This window comes from Canis lupus, chromosome 5 (genome assembly GCF_003254725.2).
Source record: "Canis lupus dingo isolate Sandy chromosome 5, ASM325472v2, whole genome shotgun sequence".
Taxonomy (NCBI): Eukaryota; Metazoa; Chordata; class Mammalia; order Carnivora; family Canidae; genus Canis; species Canis lupus.
In genome coordinates, this window is record NC_064247.1 from 13,536,107 (window position 1) to 13,554,523 (window position 18,417).

Sequence of the window (18,417 nt, forward strand, 5' to 3'; positions counted from 1 at the left end):
AAGTCCTTTTCTCAGAAATCACCACATAAGTCAGCTTTGAAATAGTGGCCTGTACAGTGACAACTTCAACTCCAATTCACAAAAATCCTTTCGTGCGCCGGTCTCCAGATCACAGGGGCCCCTGGAGCCAATTTCTGTGTGTTAGAGTGTCTGGGAAACTACCTGTATCGCCCTAACAATTCATAGATAATTCATAAGTGAAAGCATTTTCTAGAGGAGACACGAGCCCTGCCCATGCCACTGGCTTGCTGTTCACGTTTTCTCACAGAGGCCAGCCAATCATCCCAAATATACTTGGGTTCTTACACGGAGAAACCCACACAAGCAGGCAGTCTACAGCCCTACGGTGTTTCTGTTCTTGTGATCTGCAACCAGTTGAACCATACTGTTCTCAGCTTTCTATCCAAGACTACTTATGGGTAATGGTCAAGGAGAACAGCAAATCTAGAACCTGAACAAGCTCACCGGCATCAACATTTTGACTATCCTCTACCTCCCTCCTCTCTGTTTCTTTACCCAAGCCACGAGGACGCTGAGGTCTGAGGTACCTTTAGGTGTTCTAGGTCAGCCTCGATCTTACGAATGTACTCCATGATCTGGCTTTGTGAGTCTGCACAAGAGGGGGGGCTCTGGATCTCAAAACAGGAATCCTCCATAGCTCCCCAGCGCTGCTGGACCAGGAATTCTGGGGTGAATGGTGAAGCCGCCCCATCGGAATGGGCATGCTGGGGAGAGTGCTGCTGTGGGCGGGCACAGTCCATGGCGGGGATGCCTGCCGTGGGCGGCGGGGGAAGCGAGGAAGCAACCTCCTCGTCCGTGGAGCTCTCCTGCACCGCTTCATAGCCATCAAGAATCAAATAGTTTCCTGTTGACAGACACAACAGCTTGATGAGCTTCACGCTGCCATCCTCACATCAAAAAAGAGAGATGAGGTGATATGCTGACAACCTTAAAAGCCATTAAAGATGGAGGAAAGCCATCAATTCCCCACTTCCCAGGTTCAGTTTTAAGTACAGCAGAGTCTTCTCACTTCAGGTAAAAGCTAAACTTAGCAAACTTTCATATTTCCGAATAATTTCACATTAGTGAGCATCTTAAAAGTTACAAGCTGGAAACTACCAAGTCCCCGTATGATCCTGCCACCACTTCCCCGGCCACAGAGCTCTCATGCCTCACCTCCCACCATCTTCCCCCCTCACCCCTGCATGCCGTCACTACCAAGCACCTGCTGGCAGCCTGGGTGCCCTGGTTCTCTGCTGGACTCCCCTGCTCCCGCACACCACACAGCTTCTTCCCTCACTCCCCAGGTGGCTCTTGCTCTCATGCTACCTCACTGAGGCCCTCTTCCCTGATCACCCTGTCTGCCCCTGGGTCTGACTTATGTGCCCTCCTAATTCCTCTGACATCTGTTTACTTATTTACCATGACTGTTTCCTCACCAGTACTTAAGCTTCACAAGGACAATGGATTTTTTTCTGTGTTTTACTCGATGCCGTATTTCCCAGCACTCAGGATGGGGTCTGGCACTGAGCAGATTCAGTAATTATTTACTGCGTCAAAGAATAAACCCTACACATACACATACACACAGAGGATGACGTGTGGGTACCCAAACAACATCCATCTCAGCACATCACTTAGCTAATAACAATCAAAATCAAAGTTTGACTGTGAAAGAAACTTGCCTGAGATGCGCAAATTAACATCCTCTTCCTTCTTAACTGCTCCATCACCTTCTGATGGATTATCATCACTATGTGCTTCACGGGCATCAAAAAAGTGCTCTCCACTCTCATCAAGACTCCCTTCTGGCTCTGCAGGAGGCATCTCTGGGGTCATAATCATGTGGTCCATTACTAAAATGTTACTTGCCTGGCTCTCTTGGAATGCCAGGACCACTGAATCCCGTGGAGCAGAAGATTCAGTGGAAGTCCGTGGACTGTAACAAGTTGAAATGTCACCAGTTCCAGTTCTAAAGGGCATCTGTCCTTCACCAGGAGGATAGGCCTTACTGTTTTCAGAGTTCTGGGTTCCACTGTCTGTCTGCACCCCTGAAGACGCCGTCCTGTATCTCGGGAAATGTGGCCAGTCTTCCTGAGCACTCTTCTCGGTCAAACCCAGCTGTTGGACGAGCAACTGCTTCAGCAAGCCCACTGGAAGATTTAGGAAGGGAGAGGAAAAAATCACATTCACAACAGCACCCGCAGACTGCCAGGACTAAATTAGTTTGAGGAATTAACCATTATTTCTAAAAGTAAGTACCTTTTAGTAACATAAAGTCGAAATATTAATTTCGTACAATCATTTCTTGGTTTTGCATTGAAAACTGAAATAAAGCGCTATCGAGAGCAGATTTAATATTAAACGAGACTTGGAAAGATGTAAGCCCTCTGAATGAGGAGGCACTCCTAAATAACCAATACCAGGCCTACCTCTCTTTTTTTTTTTTTCCTCCACGTAACCTGAATGATACCCTTAAGGAACTTCTTAAAAGGATGTTAAAAAGCTGTGTTATGCTAGAAAAGAAGCCCTGAAAAAGTTTGCTTTTTCCAGAAGCAGACAGTATATAACACAGGCGTTATTTTTTCCAACTTATTAGACACACAGAACATTTATTTTATCATTTATAATAATCCATGGAATCCTTAAGTGGTGAAGAAAATAAAGCTGCCCTGTAGTAAGATCGACTTTCAGGGGCTCCTGGGTGGCTCCGTGGCTAAACGTCTGCCTTCAGCTCAGGTCATGATCTCAGGTCCTGAGATCGAGTCCCCTGCTAAGCAGGGAGCCTGCTTCTCCCTCTCCCTCTGCCTGTCACTCCCCCTGCTTATACTGTCTCTCTATCTGTCAAATGAAAACAAAATTTACTTTCAATGACTTGAAAGCATGCATACTTCTGAAGAAGAAAATGTTTTTTAGTTTTTAAAAATGACCTCACAGATGAGAAACTTCCTTGGGCTGTTAAAAAGAGAAGCGACTTAATTTTAAATGGGCAAGTGTATGCTGTGAGGCCACTTAGCCAATGACAGAGTCACTGCGACAGTGTCAAACTCTGAGAAATCATTCTGACTGCTCATTCAGGAGAATTGACAATAAATTAGATCTTAGAGAACGTGACCGATTCTGTACTTTTAACTCTGGCTTAATTTCTATCTCCTGTTTCTTTTGACAAACAGTCTCCACACAGGTCTGGACATTAGCCCTCTGTTCTTTGGTTCTACCAATACTCCCTGAGAGATGCTATGCGTTCCTACGGCTCTGACACTCAAATCCATCCTTTCCCTACCTCTTGCCAAAGCTCTAGTCTTAAGATTCCAACTTCCTGCTTGTTACTTCCTCTTAAATAGCCTGCCACTTTTTAAATTGATCCCATAGTCTCTGGCAAACAAAGAAAAAGGCGGGGGAAGAGTGCAGCAGTGACCAGTGGTGGTCCTTCCTGACTCTGATTTCTGACAAGAACACTGAAATTATCTAAATACTGCCCTTTTCTTAGCCCTGATACCAACCAAGCCAATCGTTTGAAGTATTTCTTGACTCCCCACTTTATTTATTTATTTATAATAATAACTTTATTTTTTATTGGTGTTCAATTTGTCCCCACTTTATTTTTATTCCTCTGATACTGTTCTAGTCCAAACCGTTTTAGCCTCAAGCCCAGGCTACTACAGCGGCTTCACCCTAGCCATGATTTCCTGGCCTCCTCTCACTCCAACCCTTCTACCCTCTCAGCCAGAGCCATCTGTTCTTACTGGTCACACCCTAGCTTAAAAACTTCAAATGGTTCTCTGCAGCTAGAGAAACCCTTCTCAGCCTTTCCCCACTGCCAGTACACCTGTGAGATGGGACAGGCTCCCATTTGTGATTTTCAGCCAGCTGGAGAGGGAAGGGGAGGGGGTAGCCAAGGGCAAGGGCCACCCATCTTGTGAGTATGCGGGTGTGTGTGTCATGGAGGGAAAGAGAAGAAGGGGAGGAGGAGGGAGAGGATGGGTCAGAGTGGGGGGGGGGGGAAGAGAGAGAGAGAGAGAGAAAGAGAGAGAATCTTAAGCAGGTTCTATGTCCAGTGTAGGCCCGATGTGGGGCTCGATCTCATGACCCTGAGATGACGACCTGAGCCAAAATCAAGAGTTGGATGCTTGACTGACTGAGCCCCCCTAGGTGCCCCAGGTGCTGTGCCATCCTTAAAATCCAGAGCACTCAATGTAGTTGTCAAGGTTCACAATGGCTGGCCTCCGCATCCTGTTTTCTACCCTTCCTCTCCCATGCCTCTTCTGGTTATGTGAGCACCCTCAGGACCTCGGGCCTCTGTGTTCTGGTCCGACCATTATTCTTACCTGCATATTTTCTGCACACCTATCTGAATCTTACCTACTCTTCAAGGCGATAATCACCTCCTTCTTGTGTCCTGACACCTGCCTCTCTGGTCACTGCCACCAAATCAATTCTGGCATAGATGTACTGATTACTTAAAAAGGTGGGAGGTTTTCTATCATCTTCCCAACTAGATGGTAAAATTCTTTATGGGAAAAGTCAGCGTTTTCACTTCTCTGGTTTCTTCCTAAATGGCTGCACAGTACATTACACAACCCACTACTTCTTAAGTATCTGTGTTAACTTATGAATAAAACTTACAATTCCTTAGTGCATCCAGTGCCCACCGTTCTTCGGAGGCAGGCAAGTGTGGATCTGGGATTGTGATCTGATAACTTCCTCCAGCTTCCTGCAGAGTCCCATCTGTATGCTGCTCCTTAGCAAACTGCCTCTCGGCCACAAACAGATCATCTACCTCGGATTTCCCAGAGGTACCCAGTGAATGAGACTGAGGTTTTGATGATATTAAGGGAGACTCTAATCCCAAATCTCTGTCTGTTCAATGGAACAGAAAAAGTAGAATAGATCTTAAACAAAACTTTGAACTTTTAACATGAAGCATTCAGGAAATACTTAGAAAAAAAATAACCACGTGAGTACAGAGATCATCGGCTGTTAAGTAAAATACACGGCACTTAGAGCAGTGTTACAATGGCACACAGGAGGCTCGTAAGCGGTTTGTTAAATAGCTGATGTGAGAACTGCATAAACCAAAAGACTTAAAGTTTCTTTGCATTTTAATAAGTAATGTATAGACTACATTCTTCCAGGTAAACCTAATGGATCAGTTTACCTGGACTCTGCAAACCAGGGACTGAAATGCTATGATGTTCCACTTTTAACTTTGGAGCTGCTTCTTCATCGTTGTCTCCTCTGTACAAGAAAGAAAACAATCTTTCAGCTTCAAGAGATGCCCAAACATCACTGCAGTGAAAGGTAAGGATCATCCGTTCCTTTCCTGATCAAAACACAGAGTCAGTCCTACTACAACGCAAATGCACACTCACTCGCAAGGTGGTGACTGTGGCAATGGGATTGGCTTTGCGGACTGTTCCTTCACTGATGCAGCCATCCGACAGATTAGGTCTTGCCAGCTGCAGGAAGTGTGAAAAGGATCCAAAATCCAAAAGGGAAAGGAAAAAAAAATGCCCTTTAAATATACACTCAGAAAGAAATAATAACAAAAACAAACCAGAAACCAAACCAAGCCAATCCAACAAAAAAACTCTATTTCCACCAGAGAGTGTCTTTATTTTGGCAACATTAGGTAGAGATGATAAAAAACACTGGACCTTCAAGAAAAACCTAAGCAAACAATGTTATGGATACAGCACGCATTAAAAACCTTTGCTTGATGCTTCTGAGAATTGTTCTTTAGAAAAGATACTTTCAATAGCATAGCGCTAAAACAAGGGACATCAATCTTGAGAGGACCACGTTCTTAGACAGTATCTCTTAAAAAATATAGAGGAAGTGGTTTTTTCAATATAGTTTTTGGTTCCCGAAGTATTACAAAAACCAAGTTTATAGAATGTTATATTCTATATATCTATAACAAAAACTATTAGAGCAAGGTAGCTGTATCTAATACATACACAGTCTTTTCAGAAACAGTCTGTGCCACCAGTTCATAAATCTGGGCTCCATTGTCTGACATGGAGATGACAAATAAAGCTTTGTTATCTGGAAGAAACAAGACAAAAATTACTCTCACAACATGGATATGACCTACAGAAGCCGTGAAGGATACTTCTCGGGTCCTGGTTTATTCTGCATCTTAATCTGGGTAAAGGTTAATGTGCTCACTTTGTAAAAATTCATCAAGCTATAAAGTTAAAATTTGTGTAATTTATCATATGTTACATTGTCTATGTTATACTCCAATAAAACAAAGATCCTAAAAACTAGCCCGGGTTCCACATAGAAACAAGGAGGTGTACATACATCTGAATTACTCAACACGATGACATTTTTGCATTTATTTTGAATTGCCCTGTTGCTAAATTGTTAATTAATGAAATTTAGTAAATGATGAAGAAAAGAGGTCGTCAGCTTATCTTGCCACTATGGAACTGACAAGTTTGAAAAGGGATCCCACTGTTACTACGGTTAATGTATAATTTGCTAACTTAAACTGATTTCAAAAAACCCAAACTACACCCACCTCTCTGTTTTTGTTTGCTCTTTTACCACAAATCAAAAAGCATACCACTCTCATGTAACTCTTTTCATTGGGATTATCCCTCAATTCACCATCTTCCGTGGTAGTCTGTCAATGATGTGAACATGGACTAAAGATTAAAGCGGTATGCAGGAAATTTTCAAGAGCAGAAAATTGCTCAGAGAATCTAGGCACCCCAAAGAATTTGGGGGTAGAAACTCTTTAAGTAGTAACCAAATTTCATTTCATTTGTTTAAGAATGAAACAGAAACTCTCTACCAGCTGGGCTGTTTAAACAATACCAAGGATCTCATGCAACTTTATGATGAACCTGAAAGCTACTGTCACTCTGTGGACATACTTGCCTGTTGCCACTTGTCGAACCAACACTGTATTCAACTTAATGACAGGGCTAAATGTGTGTTTGCTGTCAGCCGTGGATGCCAGAATCTTACTATGACATCTTAACACCAGTCTATCATCCTGCTTTTGTAACAATACAAGAATGTCTTCCAGCAGCAATGTGTATAGATCTGGAAACCAAAATGTAGAGAAGGTGATTAGTGTAGAAACTGAGATGTGTTTTATAAACTTTGTAACAATTTGACAGAGAAAATTTATTTCTGTTAAAGCTAATACATTTAAAAAATTGACTTGCTATTGTCTTTTTTAGTTCCATTTTTTAATAATTCATTTTTATATTGTATCGCACCAAAGCGTCAGTCGGTGACTGACAAGAAATTAAAAAAAAGCCACCATGATTCCTCAGCATAGATAGTTTGAAATGGAGTGGTTTAAAGAAAGCTTATTAGAGAGCTCATTAGAATACAAGAATGATGGAGACATGACTGAATCATGACAAATTTTTCTGCTTTTCCCCCTCAGTGAACATTTAATGTACTTCACCTATAAAGAAATACCATAAGCAGATCTGCAAATATAACACAGGGCAGCACTGCTCACTGCTGTTGCCAAAATCTGTGAACGGTTGTTTCTTCTCTTTGGCCCAAAGGAACTTTAATTTCTCCACTCTCCGTAAAACTGACAGACACGATACCTACCAATAGTTTTATCTCGATTCACCTTCCAGACCAATGGCCCTTCATGAATCATCTTCCTTTTCGTTAAATCCAAATTCTGCCAAAATAAAGAGAATTACACACAAATTATTTCCAAGCTCTGAGACGATATGCCATAGAGTCTCTTTTCAATAAATTCTTTATATAAAAGATACCATTTACCTTCACTATCATTATTGGTATTTGCGAACTGCTGAACATGGAATAAAGATCAAGTTACAGTAAGCTGCATACAATTTCCTAAAAAATTAGAGGTATCTTGAAAAACATTCAGAGGACTGCCTTCCAAGTCTCACAATAAATATATGATAATTGCTTATGAAAATGAAGTTGCAAGCATTCAGCCACTGGATTTGCAGCCCATCTAATTATTCTATGAATAGCTAGATGAGGATGATGCATAGTTTATCTATCTGTAAGAGGCCTGTGAGTGCCAGGCTCTAGTTCCAAACAAAGTTCTAAGGAACAGTACTCATGAAAAAGTCCAAGTAGTACTTGATCTTGCTCTAAATATTAATAATTTATTTTATCAAAAGATTCATTCGTTCGTTCGTTCATTCATTCGTTCGTTCATTCATTCATTCATTCATTCATTCATTCATTCATTCATTTAAGGGAGGGAAGGGTAGAGGGAGAGAGAGAATTCCAAGCATACTCCCTGCTGAGCATGGAGCCCAATGTGGGACCCTGAGATCATGGCCTGAGCTGAAAATCGAGAGTCGGACACTTAACCGACTGAGCCACCCAGGCACTCCTACTAAATATTAATAATTTAGTAAGAAAATCAGCCCTTAGTATAGGTAGCTCTAGAAAAATCTCATCCTCTGGAAGTGAAGGCTAAGCGTATTAAGCGTGCTTTTTGATAAGCTGCTCTCTGTGATACAAGTCTAGTCTACCAGCCACCAAATACAATTTGCAAAAGCAACCCCCTACTGAAAGAGCACAAGAAAGAAAATCCTAAGCAGTTCCTTAATACAAAAGCCTCATGTAATAGAAATGGCAATTACAAAATTTTTTACTATCATTCCCATAATGATTTCAACACTCATGCTTTTGAAGAGTTTCATGAAAAAATTATCTTGTTTTACTCAATAATCTGTTAAGTTCCCAGAGTGAACACCCCTACTCTCATTCAAACTATAAGAACACAATAAAATTAAATGATTGATGCTCATTAAGTGTCCAGCAAACTCCTGTTACAAAAAGTTAGTTTTACATAAAATATTCCTCTAGTAAAAGGCTAAGTCATCTTCACACAGATCAGATGTTGAAAAGGAAGAAAAGAATCATAAATATAGACAATCTAAGATACAAGAACTTCAGGTGATGGATTATCCCCTCTGAGATGTTAATAACCTGCCAGGTCTTTAGTAAACTGTGTTTTATTTTTTTAAATTATGATTAGACTATCTCTCACCCTGAGCTCTTCCACATTTGGGTACTCTGACAACTTCAGATTGGAGGTATCCAGGCGACGCTGGTAGTCTTCTAGTCGCTGAAAATTAAGACAAGATGGAACCAAGGTCACTGCTTTGGATATTAATAACCTCCCTGTTCCTAAGCCAAATGGATGTTTTTCACTCGCATTTTACAGAGCTCTCTTCAACACCAGACATCACTGACAGGTCTTCCTTCTTTAAGAAAGAGAGAGAGAGAGAGAGAGAGAGAGAGAGAGAGAGAGCGCGCGAGCGAGCATGTAAGGTGGGAGGAGCAAAGAGAAAGGGAGAGAGAAGCTCAAGCAGACTCTGCACTGAGCATGAGCCTGACAAGAGGCTCAATCCTAGGACCTTGAGATCACGACCTGAGCAGAAACCAAGAGTGGATCACTCAACCAACTATGCCACCCCAGGTGCCTCACAGCTTACTCTTTCTTAAAACATCCCTTTTCCCTGGCTTTGGAGATATCACATATTCCTAGTTGTCTAGGAATTTTTGGCTGTTCTTGCTCAATCTGCTTTTCAAACTCACTGACCTTTAACTAGCTTATGGCTATTTTTCGAATACGTAAGCATGTACATGGTACAAAATGTGAAAATATAAGGCACACAATGAAGTCTCCCTCCAATCCTGTCCTCTTGCCTCCCACTCCCAATATTCTCTCTCTCTTTTTTTTTAAAGATTTTATTTATTTATTCATGAGAGACACACAGAAAGAGAGGCAGAGACACAGGCAGAGAGAGAAGCAGGCTCCATGCAGGGAGCCTGATGTGGGACTCGATCCTGGGACTCCAGGACCACGCCCTGGGCCGAAGGAAAGCACTAAACCACTGAGCCATCCAGGGATCCTCTCCTAATGTTCTCTAAAAAAGCAATCCCTAACACCCATTTCTTAGGCAGCCTATGAGAAAAATTCTAAACAAATAGAATATATGCATATATAAGTATGCTTATTTCTGTACATGGTGTGTGTATATGCATCCTTTTAAAAAGACATGGCAGTATAATATGTTAATATATATACTACTCAAATGGTAGCATAATCATGTACACATCTGTTAGTATCACTCATCAATGTACCTTCAAGACTGCTCCACATTAGCACATATAGAGAAAACTCTTTTAATTTATTTATTTTTTTAGAAAACTCACTTTTTGAATGGCTCTATGGTATTCAGCTCTGTGAATGAACTACAGTTAATCTAACTACACTTTACTGATGGATATATAAGTTACTTCCAATCTTCTCCCATAACAAATACAGTGATATAATGTCCTTAAAACATGTATTTTTATAGATGTGTGTGTATATATATCTGTAAGATAAATTTTTTTTAAAGACTTTATTTATTCATGAGAGACACATACAGAGAGAGAGAGAGAGAGGCAGAGACACAGGCAGAGGGAGAAGCAGGCTCCATGCACCAGGAGCCCGATGTGGGACTCGATCCCAGGTCTCCAGGATCAGGCCCTGGACTGAAGGCGGCGCTAAACCGCTGAGCCACTGGGGCTGCCCTGTAAGATAAATTTCTAAAGAAACAATTGTTAGAGATCAAAGCATATGTGCATTTTCCCCTAAGATTATAAGAATGTCCAAGTACATAGAAAAGTCTGAATGTGTATAGTCAGCACTCAATAGATCTATCATTTACATTCCTGTTGATATTTACTGTATTTGTTTTATCACATCTGTTCATTCCTCTAGCTATCCATCAATCCACCACATATTTTGAATACAATTCAAAATAATTTAACAGTTGTAAGCACACTTTACTTTTAAACATTTTAGTGTGGATATCATTAACAAGAGTTCTATATTTAGTTATTTTTCAAAGTAAAATTTACATGCAGTGAAATGCATATATTTTAAGTGTACCTTTCCACAAGTTTTTACACATGCATGCACCTGTGCCATCAAACTCCTGTCAAGATACAAAATATTACCTTCACCACAGAACGTTTCCTCTCACTTCTTAGACCTACACCTAGTTAATATCTCTCCCCATATCCCCAGTGACAACCACTTTTCTGACCTTTTTTTCCACCATAGATTAGTCTGTTCTAGAAGTACATATAAATAAAATTATATATATGTACTCTTGTCTGCTCTTTTTCACTCAGCATCATGTTTGTGGGATTCATCCACGTTGTATGTATCAGCAATTCATTCCTTTTTATTGCTGGAATTTATTCTCCTAGTTTGTGACTATACCTCATTCGGTTTATGCTAGAAACATTCTTATACAAGTCTGTGGGCACAGATCTTCATTCCTCCTGGGTAGATTACCAGGAATAAAATTGCTGGGCCAAAGGGTAGATGTATGAATATGTGCATTTTAAATTTAAGTTCATATTGCCAAACTGCCCTCTGGGATTTTATCATTTTACACTCCAAACAACACATTTGGAAGTTCCTGTTTTCCTACAGCCTCATCAACAGAGCTATTGTCATACTCAGTTCCTAAGAAACTATATCCTGGTCCATGGATTAAATTAAGTTCTATTTATGCTCACAATCTGATTATTTTTATCTTTGGTACAGTCCTCTTAGAAGTAGATCCATAGAGCCAACTGCATACTGTATATCTTCACTTGACGTTCCAAACTGAACTCTCTCCATTTTCCCACAAACCTGGGGCTTCTTCCCTCATCCTGTCCACCCAAATACGCAAGCCAGAGGCCTGTGATTTATTCCTACCATCACACCTCTTTTCAAATCCTTCTCTAAATCACAGTCACCACATCCTATCAGTTTTACCTTCTAAATACTTTTACAATTCTTGCATCTGTCCTGAACTGCTGCAACAGACTATACTGAGCTCTTTCATCTCCTCTCTGCCTCCTTCAACTGATTCTCCACAGACTGGTATGAGTGGTACTTACAAGGTGAAAAACCTGAACACGTCATTCTTCTTCTTAAATGTCTATAATGAATTCCTACTGCTCTCAAAAATCACAATCTTTAACACTGTCTACAGTAGGGCCCTATATGACTTGGCCCTGATCTATATTTTTCCTTATTTCATACCACTTTGACTTTGCTTTTTTTGGCATGATCCACACTAACCTAATTTTTCAGTTCCTCAAACAGGCCATGCTTCCTTCTTACCCCAGGACTTTTGTACATGCTGTTCCCTCTACTTGTAAGATTGCACCCTTCTACCTTCTTTTGGTTTATTTCATTTTTCCAAGCTTGGCTTAAATGTCAATTCTTGAAGGAAGCTTTCTCCAATGGCCACCACTCAACGCCCTCAATAAGGCTTGCCCTACATGCTCCCACTAGTGACACACTCCTAGCATCCCAAAATTCTCCTTCATAGCAGCTATCAACAACTCACATAAAATACTTATACTAACATCTGCTCAATACCTTTCTATCCTGCTAGAAAATAAGCTCAGTGTGGGCACTTAGTTTACTCATTTACTTAAGCACTCTACATCCTACACTCAGTATACAGATGCTCTAGAAATATTTGTTGAATGGAGAGATGAATCAGAGAGCAAACACATAGCTTCTGATGCTCAAAAAGGTCAAACACTAGCCTGATGTTCTACTACAAATTAGTCTGGGCCCACCTAGTGCATAAACAGCTACCAAATGCCCCACCTGTCAATCATGTAATGGTAATTTCAATTACTATTTCAGAGACTCCAGTTAACACACTAGTTTAATACTCTCACTACATTGTCCTGTATCTTCTTGCTCTTCCCCATCTTACCTGTTTGTTTTCTGCCTCCTTGACAGCCTGATTTACGTAATTTAAGATCTGACGACAGTGATCTGCGGCTTTCTTCACCTTCTCCCTTTCCATTGGCCATTCTAAGCATGGGGCAAAAAATCCAGAACGTAAAATAAAGGAAAACAGAGAAGAACATAAGTATATGTATGTATAAATGAGATACCATTATATGTCAACAGCTACAAGAATGTACTAAGACCCTAAATATTTTTATGCCAGGCTAAGATCTGTGGCAAAGTCTCAATTCAGATCATTTTTCCACAGATGAGACCTCTGATGATAGTACATTAAAAGATAAACACTCATCTTTAAAAAGAAGCCACTGTATGGAATCCCAGGTTCAGGAGCTATGCCTTCCTTCGAGTATCAGCTCCTCTAAGTTACGCACTCTAGGGATTGGGTCTCACTCATGTTGTAAGCTGTATGAATGGGACCCCTTCTCCCCCTAGGATCTCCCAAGTGCGTACCCAATGTGGTATGTACCGTGGACCTGTTAAGCAGTAAGTAATTTTTTAATGATAACACAATTCAAAATAACTCCAGAATAAGTCTTTTTTTGAATTTAAGATTACATTTAAAGAAAGAAAATAGATTACAGCATGTGTATGATTAAAAGATGAAATTCACGAAAATACATTGAGATTACATTGAGGTCTACAATGTAAAGTCAAAATCAGAATATTTAAAATTACAGTCTTCTGAACAGTCCACCTATATTGAACAGATATGTTAAAGTATAAAAATTAACATTTATGAGTATTTTCAAATTCTCAGGCATATGAAACAGTAGTTTGATTGCATAAAATTATTTGATTGCATAATAATTATTAATTATTAAATTATTATTATTAATAATATTATTAACTATTAACAGTAGTTTGATTGCATAAAATTATTATTAATTAGAACTGAGTATAAGAGCCTAAAGCCCAACTGAGAAACTTGGATTCACTTCCCGGTTTAAAACAGAACTGGAGTTACAACATATTGATCGGGCTTAATAAAGTACATGTATAGACACAAAGCAAAGCATCTCTTCACCCAGGATAAGACATCTTCAAAGCAAATATGACATATACTATATAGGAAGGACTGCACAAAGTGTATTCTATCTATAAAGAGCCAGATGACAAATACTGTGCACTTCAGGGACTAAATGGTCTCTGTCACAACTACTTAATTCTGCTTGTTGTAGTGCAAAAGCAGTCAGAGACAATTTGTCAACCAATGAGCACGTCTATGTTCTAACAAAACTTTTTTACAAACCTATGTGATGACCCAAATTTGGCCCATGATCCATACTTTGCCAAATGCTGTGTTAAAAGCTACTAAGGGAGTACATTAAATCAAATAGCCTAGAGAAGACTGGACTGAATCTTGTTAGAAAATGCTGCCATACTCTGGAAATTGAACCCATGGGCATCAGGATGCCGTGAGAGATTATTTAGCAGGACATGGAGTTTTCTTGTTTTGTTCCCAAGCTTTTTAATTTCACTGAGAACGCTGTACCTGTGTATTTGGCAATATTATCCAACAGAAGAGGGTACTTGGTAAGCCTCTGCATCTGGGTAGGAATGATATCCTTCAGCTGCAGACGACGACACAGAGGATTACTCTCAGCATCCTAAAATTAAAATTAAATAAGGGAATTTGTGATTCTTATTAGGACTATAGTTTCCTAATATGTGCCACATACCCATCATAAGTCTACAACATCACAGTTCTGGTTATTAAATCAAGACGTAAAGCATGGTGAGGTATACTATGGCCACACTATACTTCTACTCACATAATGGGGAAGGGGAGCCTTTATCACTAAGCCAGTGGTTTCTTTCTTATCTGTTTAAGCAAAAATTGAGAATATCCACAATCAACTCTAAGAACTGCTTGCTTGTGATAAAACAGTTTTATCTTTACATATTCATTTTCCTATGATTGGCATTCCTACCAAAAGTTAGTCAGCTGATTTGCTATTTGCCATTCCAAGTAGGTACAACGGATCATCAGTCTGGATATACATACACACACCAGCTCATCTCAAATGGGGGTCTGCAAACTCTTCAGTAAAGCGCCAGATAATAAATACTTTAGGCTTTTCATGCCATACAGTCCTTGTCATAACTACTCTATTTTGCTGTTTTAGTGCAAAAGCAACCACAGACAGTATGTAAATGAACAAACATGACTGTGTGTAGTAAAGAGTTCTGAGAGTCTGCTAGATTCCCACTCTCTGGTGTACGCAGCCTGTATAATCTCCCCTGGACCGTGGACAGAACCTGTGAACATGATGGGGTATCACTGATATGATTAGGTTACTATAAGTTAACTTCGTGTTAAGAAAAAGGAAAGCTTTTCCAAGGTGAGTCTGACTTAATCAGAATAGACCTTAAAAAAAAAAAAAAAAAAGCTGTCAGAGAGATACAATCCTTCTGACCTGCAAGAAAGGAAATAACTATCTTATAAATTGCCTGTAGGGGCCACGTGGCAAAGATCTGGGCATTCTCCAGGAGCCGAGAGCAGTTTCTAGCCAACAATGACAAGAAGGCTGGAATCTTGGTTATACATTTACAGGGAAATGAATTCTGTGAACAATAAGGGAACTGAGAAGAGGACTGCAAGTCTCAGATGAGAACTGCAGCTCCAGCTAACCCCTTCCTTCAGCCCGGTGCAAGCATGAAGGGAGGACCCAGCTAAATAATATCTGTACTCCCAAACCACAAAAACTGTGACCTAATATATTTGTATTCAGTTGCTACATTTGCGGTAATTTGTTCTACTGCAGTAAAAATTTACTATACCATAATAAAACTCCACAAAAACAGGCAAGAGGCTGGATAGGACCTGTGGGCCACAGTTTACTGACCCTTGAGTTACACCAATATATACACCTCAATAAGCATGACTGGTGTCACACTCTTCTGTGGGCCCATTCTCATGTTATGACCATAGTATTGTAACAGTGTACATGGGATATTTTCTGACAATATCACCATGGCAATGTGGACTCCTATGTCAGGTATTTTATTTTTTTGTGTGTGTCAGGTATTTTAATCTTTTATTATTTACTATAATTAATTATTTATTATTTACCATTCCACTCTCACCTTTATATACTCCAAGAATTTAAGAAGGAACATATGGCTTTAAAAAGTGTTAACATAATCCTTATAAATATCTTAGTCTTAGAATTTTCCTAGTTTATTCTATATTCCATAAAAAAATCACATTATTCTTTTTTTTTTTCTCACATGACTCACTCAACTCACTTGCACAAAGGTCTGGAATCGAGAATCCTTTTTCTGACGAGACTTGATCATTTCCAGGGCAAAAGGTTGGTTACTGCAAAAGGTAGCAGCGGCGTGCTTCAGCTTGTCCTCCCCTGGTCCACTGAACTGTGCCAAGAATGCAAAGAACACAGCAGAGAATGGCATACTGAGCTTATCTTAAGGCCAGGCAAAATGAGAGACAACCACCAATCCTTTCAGTATTCCACTAAGTGCTCTCAAGTGAATGGAGACTTACATATCTCTGTGGATTATCAATGTTTCTCCATTAAAAAAGGTCAGACTGACACATGCAGGCCTTTTCTGATCATAGCCTATCACAATGTTTTCCTGCTCACAGCCTACCACAACTTAGAAAGGCTGACACTGGGGGAACAGGAGACACAAAAGGCTTAAAGACTGAAGTTAAAATCTGATTTTTTTAGAATCTGATAGCTCACAAAAATTACTAACTGCTCCATAAAGAAAATCTTTGAGATTTTAGTTGATACTTTACTATATTATACCACAAATTTTTTGTTTCAGGGGCTCGTAGATGGCTCAATCAGCTGAGCATCTGACTCTTGGTTATAGCTCAGGTCACGGTCTCAGAGTCCTGGGACTGAGTCCCACATTGGGCTCCCTGCTCAGCGTAGAGTCTGCTCAAGGCTCTCTCTCTATGTCCCTCTCCCCCACTCATGCTCTCTTTCTAAAATAAATGGATAACTCTTTTAAAATAAAAATTTGTTTCGAGTAGTGTGCTGCCAAGCTAAGAGAACTCAGTTAAAACCTTTCCTGCTACCCTGAGATCTACAAAATGAGCTACACTATCACAGAGTAGCTGTAGAGTAACTTGGGTTTTTCAAGGAAGTGAAATCTCCTTAACAAGAATAATGCCAGAATGAGCCTGAGAAGATGCTTTGAAAAGCTGAGTAAATACAAGATGAGACTGGACAGTGATTTCCTGATCTTTTCTATGAGTCAAGTGGCTAAGAGAAGATCTCCTATGGGATTAGATTCTCAGCTATGATCTCAACATCAACGAAGGGAGTAAGATGAACATTGTCTTAGTCAACTTTCTAGTATTTGATCTTCTAAAAAGTTAGCATTATAAAGTTACCAAAACCTTGTGGCATTTCCCCAAGCAATCTATAAATTTCTGTGGGCATATCTACACAGTTTCTGTTCAACCTGGACATTTAGCATTTTGAGAACTGTGTCATCTGTTTCACTATTACTCATAGCCTTAACTACAACATTTTCTTTAAAAGTTTGGATCATACCTACTTTCCCCTAGAAAAATTTTCTGTATGTCCTACTTTGGGTCTCCCTGCTGTATCTTCCCATAACAACCCATACTCTCCCTTTTTTATAATTCTTATCGTACTTGAAAGGACTAATGACTGTTTTCTCACTGGTTATCAGCTCCACCCAGGCAGGAGCCGTGCTCGCTGTGATTGCCACTGTATCCCCAGCGTGTATCCCCAGCACCTGGAACAGTGTACATACTGTGGGGGACATACAAAGAGTCGGACAGAAAAACAGAATGTGTCTAACAGCTCTGATGGTCTCTGAACTCTTTCCTTATACTGTAAATGAGATTAAGTAATTTTCACTTTTCTACCTTTGTGATGGTAGTTCTGGATTTACAACTGTAATGTTTTACAGCATAATTCTGTGATTTGGACAATGGAAGACTGAAAATTCTACATTAGTTAAATTATTTTTATCAAGATTCATTTTGCTCTCTGTTCATTAAAACACAGAGAATATCTTTATTTTGATGAAAAGAGAGCACTTAGTTTGAATGAGCACAAATATTAAAAAAAATATTACCAAGGGCAGCCCCAGTGGCTCAGCGGTTTAGCGCTGCCTTCAGCCCAGGGCGGGATCCTGGAGACCTAGGATCAAGTCCGTCAGGCTCCTTGCATGAAGCCTGCTTCTACCTCTGCCTGTGTCTCTGCCTCTCTCTCTGTGTGTCTCTTGTGAATAAATAAATAAATAAAATCTTAAAAAAAATATTACCAAGAATAAAAAGATACTAACCAAGAGAATACATACTTGGACCCCTTTCGTCTTTATGGTAACTTTGCAAGATGTATGAGTTTGCATATTTGGAAAGATTACTCCACCTTGAGTCTGATCTTTAAGTGTCTATAAAAATATTAAAGTGAAATAGCCAATTTCCTTACCCAGGTCAGCAAATCTTCCCCAATCTGATCAATAACTGAGGTCTCATTCCTCTTTCGAACAGCCTTCATTTGCTCATTCAATCCAACTAAGGGGGGAAAAACAGAAAATAATTAAGTATACCTGCATTTTAGTTCGCATTACTGGTTGTACTGAAAATTTAGAACCTAAATTTTTTAAAA

At 39.9% G+C, this 18,417-nt stretch overlaps 1 protein-coding gene across 10 annotated transcripts in view; it reads right to left on the minus strand.

The window, feature by feature from the left end:
- The window catches only part of ARHGEF12 (Rho guanine nucleotide exchange factor 12), a 151,101-nt gene that overhangs the window by 5,533 nt on the left and 127,151 nt on the right, over window positions 1-18,417 (minus strand). For 9 of the 10 annotated variants that reach the window (XM_049109866.1, XM_049109869.1, XM_025465217.3 and 6 more), the window contains 13 exons: window positions 18,238-18,323; window positions 16,049-16,174; window positions 14,292-14,406; window positions 12,762-12,862; window positions 9,023-9,100; window positions 7,588-7,663; window positions 6,892-7,059; window positions 5,961-6,048; window positions 5,373-5,459; window positions 5,159-5,238; window positions 4,627-4,860; window positions 1,686-2,153; window positions 549-865 (listed from right to left, as the gene is read on the minus strand). In XM_049109866.1, coding sequence (XP_048965823.1) covers window positions 549-865; window positions 1,686-2,153; window positions 4,627-4,860; window positions 5,159-5,238; window positions 5,373-5,459; window positions 5,961-6,048; window positions 6,892-7,059; window positions 7,588-7,663; window positions 9,023-9,100; window positions 12,762-12,862; window positions 14,292-14,406; window positions 16,049-16,174; window positions 18,238-18,323 — 2,024 coding nt within the window. The remainder of the gene's footprint in view (window positions 1-548; window positions 866-1,685; window positions 2,154-4,626; window positions 4,861-5,158; window positions 5,239-5,372; window positions 5,460-5,960; window positions 6,049-6,891; window positions 7,060-7,587; window positions 7,664-9,022; window positions 9,101-12,761; window positions 12,863-14,291; window positions 14,407-16,048; window positions 16,175-18,237; window positions 18,324-18,417) is intronic. The other variant, XM_049109865.1, reaches the window with a different exon arrangement.